The following is a 12,003-nucleotide window of genomic DNA, read 5'->3' on the forward strand; positions in this document are numbered from 1 at the left end:
TTGAGGTAATAAAGATTACTATTATTCATAAATTATGTGTGTTTGTATATAAATACACACTCAAAGGCCTTATTTTTGCTATAAAATTTTATATTAGAATTTGACTCTAGCAAGTTTAACACTCATGCTGATCAAAGCTTCAGAGGGGTAGCCGTGTTATAGACTAACAGACGTATTGGAGCATGAGCTTTCGTGGGTGAATGCCCACTTTGTCGGATGCATATGGGTATTCACAACGAAGTGGGTATTCACCCATGAAAGCTCTTGCTCCAATACGTCTGTTAGTCTATAAGGTGCCACAGGATTCTTTGCCGCTTATGCTGACCAAAGTTTGCAGTCAGTGTAAACAAGGACAGGACATATTCAACATTGTGTTAGCTAGTCACTACAGGACTGGCTTTAGGGCTCCAAATAAGCCTTCTCCCACATTGCCAGAGTGCGAATGGATTGATGGGTTTCATTTCTCAGTGATTTTCTTCATGTGTAACGGGCCCACCTGTGAGGGGTATTAGTGGTGTGTTTCCTTCCTTATTGCAGTTGCATTTACAGAACGGAAGGCCTGGAAGAGATAATCCGCTTTCATATGGTCCACTGGAGATGGAAAGTTTGTTGGTAAGTTTCCTGCCCCTCCAGGTTAAGCAGGAAAGAGAAGATGAACTCAGGCATGCAGGGTCCCAAACACAAGGCCACAACTAGTCCCTTCTATTATGTATATGGTAAAAAAGTTAAAATGTTTCTCCTACTTGAAGGAGGATGTAAGAAAGATGGAGTCTACTTGCTATACTCCAGCTATCAACCCCTGAATACTCTCCCCACACCTTTCTCATTGAGGTTAGTGAGGGTGAACAGTTTCACTTGAGGAAAAACATTAAAAAGGCAAAACAAAACTACTGCTCCATGCCTTATTGTCCTGTCAAATAGGGAGACTGGATCAATTCATGCCTGTAAAAGGACTTTGCCCTTTATTTATTGTATGATATCATCTCTATGGCACAGAAGGTAAACAACATAAAAAAGCGAAACAGTGGCATAGATACTGAATTCTAAATCAAGTGAGGCTGTCCATAGATTACACAAACCATTTTTTCCATGTAAAAGAAAATAAGAAATATATAATAGATGCTTTCTTTCCTACCCCTAGTGAGTGACCCCAAGGATCGGTTGCAGGATAGTGGTCTTTCCATTGCCTTCAAGAATTCAAGGGGCTTTGGATCAGGCCTTAACTTCTCTGAAACTCAGCTGTACAATGAGTATGATACTTACCTTCAGTCTCACTTAGATGTGTTATGAGACTGAGATATGTAATGTTTACAAAGTACAATCCTCAGATAAAAAGTGCTATGAAAGTTCAAAGTATTTTATAAGTATTTTAAAAGGGGAGTTTATTTATTTATTTTAAAACTATAATTTGTTAATAACTTATTTGAGCTTTTTTTACAGGCAAACTCCTCTTAATCATCTGATAATTTAAACCTTATTTTGATTGTGTTTTGCACTGCATAAGGCCTCATTCCAGCAAACATTTTTACACATGCTTAACTTTTAATATATAAGTAGTCCCATTCAAGTCAGTGAGACTACTCATGCTTAAAGCAAAACACATCTATAAGTGATTGCAGAATTGCATTGATCCTGCTATAGAACTTTTTTATAATTATAAGCATCCTGGTAAAGCTGTGTTTGGCCTTAATTACACTATATTCTGAACTATAATTTTAAAAATTAAAGTACATAATATAAAAAGTTGAATAAATGTATTGGTAAATTGCAACTATGTTGTATATCAGTGGTTCTCAACTTATTTATCATTGTGGGCCGCAGGGACCAGGTGGCAGGGCAGTAGCAACCCAGACCCCGATTCTGGACCCCGGATTCCTGCTGCGCAGCTGCCCTGGACCCCCCACTGTGTGGAGTCCCCCAGATCCATTTAGTTTTTCTCACTTGTGTCAGTTGTCACAGTAGATATTTTTTCATGGTTAAAGGAGGTCCTCTCCATGACTGTTGTCACTCCTTGCTAGAGCTACTGTTGTCACGGGCAGTGGGTGACCCCTCCCCCCAACTTCTTTGGGGAGGCTAGTCCACTGGCCTTGCCTTTTCCAGCTGAGGCCCTACCCCCACGCACTGGAGCCCCAACCCACCCCCCAGAGCTGGGCCGAGCTGCTGGCCCCAGTACTGGGACGGCCCCACTGCCGCCCTGGGCCACTGAAAGGCCGGAGCTCTAGGCCGCCAGTTGGAGTTGAGTGAGCCCCCCGCCGGCTTCAGGTAGAGGGGGAGGCAGAACATGGGTGGGGCCACAGCGTGAGGCAAGGAAGGCTTAGCCTTCCCTGGCCTTTGATACTCGCCACCCATGACTGTTGTATCCTGTCATTTCCACTGCATATGACACAAGCAAGAAAATATAGGGCTTTGTAGGCTTTAGTCCCATAGATTCTAAAAAATTGTGGAGTATTATTAGTCTCTTCCAAGAATTCATATAGTTAGATTCCATTATTGCTTCATAGTTATGTCCCTGGAACTGACCTTATCACCTGAATACAAAGCATAAGTATTATATTCAGATTGATTTATGGATTTAGCTGTTATCTATCTAGCTGTTTCATTCCAGCATACTGCAAAAGTTTACCTTATTTCACCTATGGTCAGGTTATTCTATTTTTAAATGTGATCAGTTGTCTAAATCCATTACTATTAATCATTTATTTCTCCCTTTATTTCCACTATAACTCTTCTGGACTTTACAGTCTGTTACGAAACATATACTTAGTTTTCTATTAACCTTATCACTGGAGGTCAGATTCCTTACTTTCCTCTGACATTCTGCAAGGAGTTCCACTATATAGTGTCTAATCTTAAAATAGCTGTTGCTTGCCATATGCTGGCACTGATGCCGCTAATCTATTAGGTGCATGACTCACCTATCTTCTGGCATCTTTCTTTCAAGGTCCTCATAGCACAGCTGACTATTCATGTCAGCAAGTGTCTATGTGTTATTCTTTATATTATGCCTGAGTGTGCCAATTGCTAATCCTGGGATCAATCCTGCTTCCACCAAAATCAATAAGAGTTTTGCCATCACATTCATTTGGAGCAGGCTTGGGCCACTTAACCTCTCACTTTCTAGCAACTAGCTTTTTCTTATTTCCAGAGTAATTTGAAGAAGGAGAAAGAGGTGTTTAAGAAAGAAATAGACTGCTGAATAACACAGCAATATAAATTAGTATATGTTTCTAAGATGGTCAAACAATGGATGTCAGTAGTAAAATATTCTATACCAGATAATACAAAGCAGTATCTAATTTATATATTATAGGAGGCACATGTAGTAACACCTATAATAAAGTTTGTCTGCCTCTTTCCAGTATAAAACCATGTTTTCAATTGCATTAAATTTGCTGAACTTTGACCACGTGGGTTGAAATTTGCCATTGAGGGTGTCTGCCTCAAGCTGAATTTATTTATTTGTTTAATATTTCAATAAAAGTGCTTCAGCCATTACTAAGAACAAGGTTAAGGAAAACATGCATAATTTTGCTCATGTTCAAATCTTTCTTAAACTGTTTTATTTTTAGAAGCTGTAGCGCCTTCATGCCTTGGAGCCGGGACTTGACATTTGGCTGGGGTTGCTTTGGTGTCAGGGATATAATTTTTGCTGTTCCCATGAAAATACACCCACATTTGACCAAATCATGAGCATCTGAAAATCTCAATTTGCACATGATTAGTAGAAGCTTCTTTGAGTTTGGCAGCTAAAATCTCTGAAGATTCTGTCTGTACTGAGCATGTTCTAACCCAGGTCTGCAGGGGCTCAGTGGAACTTTCTGCCATTGATCCTCCTAGCCACAAGGGACAGGTGTGGTTCCAGGCACAGGAACTAAAAATAGGACGGTCTTTCCTATGCTTTCATTGCTCCACTCCTTTCTGGTGCCTACACAATGAGGAGGAGTGGATGAACAGCCTGACTTAAATGCACAGAGGTCTAGGAGCTGGGCCTGGGGAAGCCAGGGAGTGGGATGAGGATTTGAATCTGAGGGGCCTGGGAGGGTGTCTATATGAGGTCGCTGACTGCAACAAGGACAAGGTGGAGAGGCTGGGGCACAAATGTTTGTAACCACTAGACACTGCCCTCAGTATCTGGAGTAGAACGCAGGATTCCTGAGTCTTACCATACCTCTGTTGTCAGCAAATATCTGTGAAATACGCTGGCAAAACATCCCATCCTTCTCTAGTGCTAGCCCACACCAAAGATGTTAACCTGCTATCTGTTACTCTGTTATCTCAAGAGGCAGAGGTCTGTGCAGTGGATCTGAAAGTTCTAGCCCTGTTGATGAACCATGTGAGTGTCGATATAGTTCCACATGATGGAATTTCTTTTTTTTTTCTGTTTTTTTTTTAACTCTAGGAAATTACATTTAAAAGACTACATTAAAGTTGAGAAGTTGCCATTAAAGTTGCAACGTTAAATACTCAAAAGTTAGGAAATGCCAGCATTAAGGCAGCCTGTGCAACCTTAATTTGGCCCCATGTGTGTATACACTGTGATTAAGGCTAAGATTATGTCACGGAAGTCACAGATTCTGTGACTTCCAGAGACCTCCCTAACATTTTCCACTTCATTGCTGGGGAAATGGTAGGGTGACTAGATAGCAAATGTAAAAAATTGGGACGGGGGTAGGGGGGTAATAGGTGCCTATATAAGAAAAAGATCCAAAAATTAGGACTGTCCCTATAAAATCGGGACATCTGGTCACCCTAGGAAACGGGGCTGGAGCTGGTGAGAGCTCTGGAGCTCCGAGCTGCTGCAGTTGCGAGAGGTCCCCACAGCTCCAGGCCACAGCAGGGGGCCCGTAGCTCTGAGCAGCCACGGGCGGCAGGGGCCCCTAAAGCTCTCTGCCACCTTGGGTGGCTGGCGGACCCAGAGCTCCAATCCACCGCAGACGGCAGGAGGACTCTGGAGCTGCCAGCCACTGTGCAGGGACCCTGGAGCTCTGAGCCACTGTGGGTGGCAGGGGGACTCCAGAGCTCTCAGCCACTGCAGGCAGCAGGGGAACCCCGGAGCTCCCAGCCCCAACCCCAGAACTCTGAGCTGCAACAGGTGGCAGTCACCCCAGAGCTCCAAGCCGCTGTGGGCACCAGAGGGTGCAGCTGCAGCGGATGCTGGACCACCCCCTCCTCTCCCACAGCAGGGTTCCAGCTCTCACCCCCCATCAGCCCCATTTTGTGTCAGTTATTTCTAGTAAAAGTCAGGGACAGGTCACTATTGCCTGATTTTTGGGAGGCTAATAATATTTAGATAATACGGGTTATAGGCTCGCCAATTACTCAGATCAGAAGATAATAAGGTTCTTGTCCCAGAATCAGGCTACACAGAATTTACAGGGACCCTTGAGATGTATGACAAGGAAACTCACGCTGAGAACAAAATGCAGCCTTAAAGCCTTTTATTGAGATAAATGGAATAGTAATGAAACTGTAATCAAATAATCAATTACAACCGCAATAATATTGTTCTAATAATACATGTGGTATTATATACTATAAAGGCTTTTCAATTAATATACTCACACCCTTCCTTGATTACCCGTGATAAAAGACAAAAGACCAGTCTTGCCTCTGGCATGTCAAGAGAATTCAATGTTCCAGGTTCTTGAAGTCTTGAGTGAGAGGTGAAGAACTTAACACTCCAATAATAATTTTAGTATTAATGGAAAACAGAAATCAGATAAATCAATATCTTTAGAAGAAAATAGAAAACAATTTGCACAAAACTTTTGGGACTTAAGCTTCATTTAAAAAAATACTTCCCTAATATTTTTTATTTGACACTTGCCAACTTGCCTTTCTTTTTATTTCAGTTGCTTGAAACAAACTAACAATGAATGAGCTGAACCTACCCAGCATGGTGGTTGCCCCTTTTATAGGGCCTGAGCTCTAGGTGCCCTCCTTCCTTATCCAAACTTAACTCGCTCACCCACAAAAATGTTAGGATACACTTACTCTTTAGGATGGCATGTTTGTACGTATTAATGACATATTCATAACCATTAGTGACCATTAGCTCATCCTCACCTCTGTTATTTCTGTCCGAACTGGTTGTTTCCATGTTCTTTGTAGTGTATCTGTTAAATCTGAAAAAGGCCATGAACTTGGGTGACCTTACCTACCAACTTGATTTAACATGCCCACTTTTCTCTGTTAAAGGTTCCAAACATATATACTGCATGCTCTAGCTCATCATCACCTATCTCGAACATCTGTATGCTAACTTGGCCTAGCTCAACAGATAGGATGTGGACTGTAGGTTCCTTGCATTACAGCTAAAATACTCAAATACAAACAGCCAAAATACTCTAATTATAATAACAAATAATAAACCTAAAATATAACAAGTGGTTAAACTCATAAGAAAAGATATATAGTCAAGCAAGCAGGCTAGCCTTATAGGCTACATCACAGGCTTCAGTGAATTTTTGTTTATTGCCCATGACCTGTCTCTGACTTTTACTAAAAATAACCATGACAAAATTGTAACCATAATTGTGGTATAGTCTTTAATTACATTATTATATACTGCTATTTTCCATGGGGGGAGGAAGGGCTGTAAAAGTCTGGGGATGGGGGTGTAGAGTGTGTGTGTGAATAGTAATTTCTATACTGCAGAGGGTGTCTGGGGGCAGGAAGGAGCTCTCTACAGTGACAAGGTGTCTGTAAGGGGTCTCTGTAATACAGTGACTGGCTTTTTAATTTTACAAGCAAACACTTTCATTCTTTCTCACATGCTGCCCCTCATGCTTGGAAAGAGTTCTCCCATTTTCCTCTTTCAAATCCGTCCTTAAAACTCTTCTTAGCTCTGATGCCTGTAAAAATGTGACAAGCTTAGGCAGCTGGTGTGCTGAGATTGCTGCCTATTATGCTGGCAGATAGTGTCTTCTTGTGCTCCCCCATTTGCCTGTCTGTCTCCACCTGTTGTCATGACTTATGCTTATATTGTAAGCTCTTTGGGGCAAGGACTGTCTTTTTGTTCTGTATTTTTATGGAGCTTAGCACAATGGGGTCCTTGTCCATGACTGTGGCTTGTAAGTGTGTGCTTCCATAATAAATAATAAATAGGGTGGGTGGCTGTTAGGGATGTACGGGTCTGGGGGCTCCACAGTGCAGAGGGTGTTAGTGGTGTAGAAGGGTGGCTGTGTAGTGCTGAGATGTCAGAGGTCTCTGGTTCAGTGGGTGGCTGTGAGGTGCAGGGGTCTTTGGGGTCTCTATGGTTCAGGGGTGGCTATGCAGGTCCAGGGGTCTCGTTGGTTCAAGGGTAGCTGTTGTGGGGGGGGGGAGTCATTTCAGTGGTTCGGGCGTGGTTGTTCAGGTATGACGGTCTCAGTGGTTCAGGGATGGCTGTGTGGGGCAGCAATCTATGGGGTCTCAGTAATTTGGGGGTGGCTGTGGGGAGGGCCAAGGGAGTGTCTGGGCTTTCAGTAATTTGGGGGTGGCTGTGCAGGTATGGGGATCTCTGGTTGGGGGTGGCTGTGGGACAGGGCTCAGGGGGTCTCTAGGATATTTGTGATTGGGGGTGGCTGTGGGGGTATGGGGGTCTCTGGTTGGGGGTGCTGTGGGGCAGGGCTCGGGGGGGGTCTCAGTAATTTGGGGGTGGCTGTGCGGGTATGGGGGTCTCTGGGATCTCAGTGATTGGGGGTGGCCGGCTCTGTGTTATGGGGGTCTCTAGTAGCCGCCGCCGCCGCCGCCCCTCCCCCGGAAGTGTCCCTCGGCGGGGTGGCCGCGTCCCCTGTTACCAGGGAGTGGCTCCGGAAGCGGTAAGGGCAGCGGCCCTGCTGCGGCTGCTCCCGCTTCCCCCCCCCCCCCCCCCCCCGCGGGATGCTCGCGGCCGGCCCCTCTCGGCAGCGGGGGCGCATGGAGCCCGCGGGACTGGACGGGCGGGTGCGCGGGCCGTAGCGGGGCGGTGGCGGCCATGGGAGCGGCTGGCGGGGTGTGAGGAGGAGCCGGGGAGCCCCAGCCGGAGTCCCGGCGGGAACAGCCCCCTCCCGCGGGCAGGTGAGAGCCGGAGACCCCGCGGGGCCTGCAGGGGAGGGACCCCCATGGCGGGCAGCGGCTCCCGTTCAGCGCCCCGCGCCCCAGTGCTCGAAAACCCTTCACGCAGCGACGCCCCCCGGGGGGGGACCCCTCCCCCAACACACCAGCCCCCGCCCACGTTGGGGGGGGACACCCGCCTCCCCCAGCTCAGCCTTCCCCAACCCGCAACATGCTAATCCCTCTGTCCCCGGGTGCCAGAAGGGGGGATTCTGCCCCAGCTCCTCTACACTGCTGCTGTGGTGACCACCCATGTCACGCTGATCGTGTATTGCTGTGTCTCAAGCCACTCTATACCCTGTACTCGTGATATATCTTAAATGACCTACTTTATGGAAGTGTACACTGAAATACACGTCTGTCTATAGACACTGCTGAAGGGCCCACTCACTTGCATGTCTTGGGGCTGATTTTTTAAAATTGTATGGGTGTAATGGTATGTATTTTAATACAGGGTTAAGTATACAGAATTTAATTCTGCATAGCCTTGACACTGGTACTCCTTGGGGCTCTGACCCTGTAAATGCTTACTACCAAGTGAGTTGGTAGTACCATGAGTTCCTAGTCCGTGATTTTTTCCATTGTGACAATGGGACTACTCTCAGTAGCAAACACTATGTTCAGTAGTAAACGCTTGTGGGAGTGGGCCTATGGAGTTTGTATTGATCTAGTTTATATTTATCACTTTATATGTGATGTGTTTCTAGTCATTCTGGATTACTGATCTCTCTAGTTCCGATTAATTTACTTATATTTTTATTTTGTTATGTGTCAGTTCATTGTTTGTTCATCAGTTCATTTGTTATGTAGCAGTTCAACTTTTACTGTTCAGCCCCTGTTTATTTGATATTTAAGAACTTTTAAAATATACCTGGTATCAGATAAAATGATCCTGCAGTTTTCTTAGGCAGGCCAAACTTCCACTGACTTCGTGAGATTTTTATATTAACTTTGATTGGTGTTGCTTGAGTATGAACTCAGAATTGTTCAGGGGGTTGGGGTGTGGGAGGGGGCCTAGGGCTAAGGAAGGGGGTTTGGGGTGCTGGCTCCGGGAGAGGGCTCAGGGCTAGGACAGGGGGTTGGGGTGCAGGAGGGGGCTCAGGGCTGAGGAAGGGGGTTTGGGGTGCTGGCTCAGGGCTGGGGCGGAGTGTTGGAATGCAGGATGGGGTAGGGGGTGCTGGCTGTGGGAGGGGGCTCAGGGCTGAGGAAGGGGTTTGGGGTGCACGAGGGGGTTTTGGGTGCTGGCTCAGGGCAGGGGGTTGGGGTGTGGGCTCCCGGTTGGCAGTGCTTACTGTGGGCAGCGGGACTAAGGCAGGCTCCCTGCCTGCTCCGGCCCTGCGCCGTTCCCAGAAATGGCCAGCACGTCCCTGCAGACCTTGGGGGAGGGCATGAGGCTCTGTGTGCTGCCCCTCCCTGCAGGCACCGCCCCCGCAGCTCCCATTTCCTGCAGTTCCCCCTTCCCGGCCAATGGGAGCTGCAGGGATGGTGCCTGCAGAGCCCTCCAGGGCCGCTGGGATGTGCTGGCCACTTTCAGGAGCGGCGTGAGGCAAGGGCAGGCAGGGAGCCTGCCTTAGCCCTGCTGTGCTGCCGGATTTTTAGTATCTGGAGATCATGGTCGACTGGATTAACCAGTCAGTCGTGATCTACCGGTTGGTAACCACTGATCTAATCACACTTGCAGGGAAGGGGAAGTGGAGGAGGGAGAGAGGCATATAGGATATAAATCCCTATAGACTGAGCATTAGATATTGGATTAAATTTATAGCCTTAAAGTATTACCTATACTGATTGTAGCCTTAAAGTATTACCTATACTGTTGAATATACGTTGTTACTTTCCTATAATCTTTTTCAGAGTTACTGTAGCCCGTTGACAAAAATATTTTTGCTTGCCGTTATTTGTAAATACATTATAAAAAATACAAAGCTTTAAACAGTCTAATTATGCATCCTACTGGGATAATCAAATCATCCAAATATCCTGAGTGCTAAATTTGAGTCTCTTGTAATATTGACCTCCCATTAGATCTTGAGTCCTTTAAAAATAGGGACATCAAGATTTAATGTTCCTAAATGAGACGAAGGATGGTCTTGCGGTTTAGACACTGGGGGTTAAATTCTGTGCTTAACTTTGCCACACACTTCCTCTGTCACCTTCAAAAAGTTACCTAATCTCTCTGTTGCCCTGGTGGGGATATTTCCCATCCTCATCATTGTGTTGTGAGGATAAATTCACCTACATCTGTGAAGAACTCAGATGCTACAGTAAGGAGGGCCTGTTTAAGTACCTAGATAGAGTAGGTGTGTGTGTTTTAATTATTTAAAAAAAAAAAAGGCAGAAAAAGAAACTTTGTAGTAGTCTTTAGTCACCACGTAGAAGCAATAAAGGAGGGTACAAACACAGTTCATTTCTCCTGTAGCTTTGAAATTCACCTTTTACCCTGGAAGGTGGTGATATCCCCAGAGTTTAAACAGGGGAGGGGACTAACTAGTCTGCTGTGGTTTAATAGACTGGAGGAGTCAGTTTTAAAAATCTCTAGAAGACGCTCCTCACAGGTCTGAGTGCATGACCTCCTTGGGAGCAAGATACCAGAACTACTAACAGAACCTCTCTCTCCCACCTGGTAGTGTAGAGCTGTTTTGCTAGGCCAGTATCTCCTATGCGTTAATTAAGAAAATATAGGATGTGTTGTAATATTTTAGTAAAAAGATGGCCCTGTGGAAAAGATGCCGTGGCAGCCAGCTTCCTTTGTATTTAATTTTGGTTTTCAGAAATTAGTTTATTGTGCCTCTAGTTTGTTTGTAATAGATTACTTTGAAGTGAAGAAAAGGGCGAGAAGCCCTGAATGCTTGCGCTTTTAATAATACAGTGAGATCACATATATTAGTGAGTCATTTACTGACAATGAAAAACAGACTTCCCTTCAGTTAAATGAGCCCTTTAAAGCCTTTGCAGGATCAGGACCTAAGATAGTAGAAGGAGGCACCTGCCCCGAAGAATTTACAATCTGAATAGACAAGACAGACAAAGGTAGGAGAAATATAAAATGGAGATAATACTTCCTCTGAGGGTTGAACTTGAACCACAGAGAAATTAAGTAATTTATCCAAGGTCCCATAGGAAGTCTGTAGCAAAGCTGGGAATTGATGACAGAATTCTCCTTCCTCTGTAGGATGGGGCACGGGTCACTTGCGGGAGGATTTTCTGCACCTTGAAGTCTTTAAACCATGATTTGAGGACTTCAATAGCTCAGACATAGGTGGGTGGGTGAGATTTGGTGGCCTGCATTGTGCAGGAGGTTAGACTAGATGATCATAATGGTCCCTTCTGACCTTAATATCTATGAGTTCTATTCCGTGTGCCTTGACCCCAAGATCACTCTTTCTCTCACACAAGTCTGCCTTGTATTTTTTAATCTTCAGTAAAAAATTAAAAGCATAATTGAGGGTCCATTAGTAAATGTGAGTTTGAAGTTTTAATTTCTGATTCACTTGAAAATCATACACTTCAATTCATTTATTAAGTTATTCGCCTTTTGATGTCTCTATTTTATACACCAGAATAGATGCAGAACATTGTGTGAGATGTTTTTTACGTTTTTTTTCTGGCTCTCAGATGACAGGAGTTTGTCCTTTACCTGTTGTCCCAGGCAGAGCCAGGAGAGAACTCTTGTCTGTTTTAGTCAGAATAGTAGCATTTGATCTGAGGAGCATTACGGGAGGTTTTTTTTAACCTATTATTACAAGTCAGCAATTTTCCATTTTTTTCAAATAGCTATGCGGGGAGCTAACTAGGCAACTCCTCCGGAGTTCAATTTTAAAAGTAACTTTTGGATTGAATAGCAACATTGGGGTTTTGCGTATCATAACTTAACCCTGTTGAAGACAAAGACCGGTCATCTTTGGCTCCACTAGCCAATTTAATTTG

General features: G+C 44.9%; 1 protein-coding gene across 6 annotated transcripts in view; it reads left to right on the top strand.

Moving 5' to 3' along the window:
* TTLL1 (TTL family tubulin polyglutamylase complex subunit L1) overlaps nucleotides 1-12,003 on the top strand; it is a 44,253-nt gene that overhangs the window by 2,721 nt on the left and 29,529 nt on the right. For 4 of the 6 annotated variants that reach the window (XM_073316879.2, XM_073316897.2, XM_073316909.2 and 1 more), the window contains one exon: nucleotides 538-612. In XM_073316879.2, the coding sequence (XP_073172980.1) occupies nucleotides 584-612 (29 nt within the window). In that variant the 5' untranslated portion in view covers nucleotides 538-583. Of the gene's footprint in view, nucleotides 1-537; nucleotides 613-7,842; nucleotides 8,041-12,003 lie in introns of those variants that run through there. The other 2 variants (XM_073316937.2, XM_073316917.2) reach the window with 2 other exon arrangements.

The sequence above is a fragment of the Lepidochelys kempii genome, chromosome 1, assembly GCF_965140285.1.
Source record: "Lepidochelys kempii isolate rLepKem1 chromosome 1, rLepKem1.hap1, whole genome shotgun sequence".
NCBI lineage: Eukaryota > Metazoa > Chordata > Testudines > Cheloniidae > Lepidochelys > Lepidochelys kempii.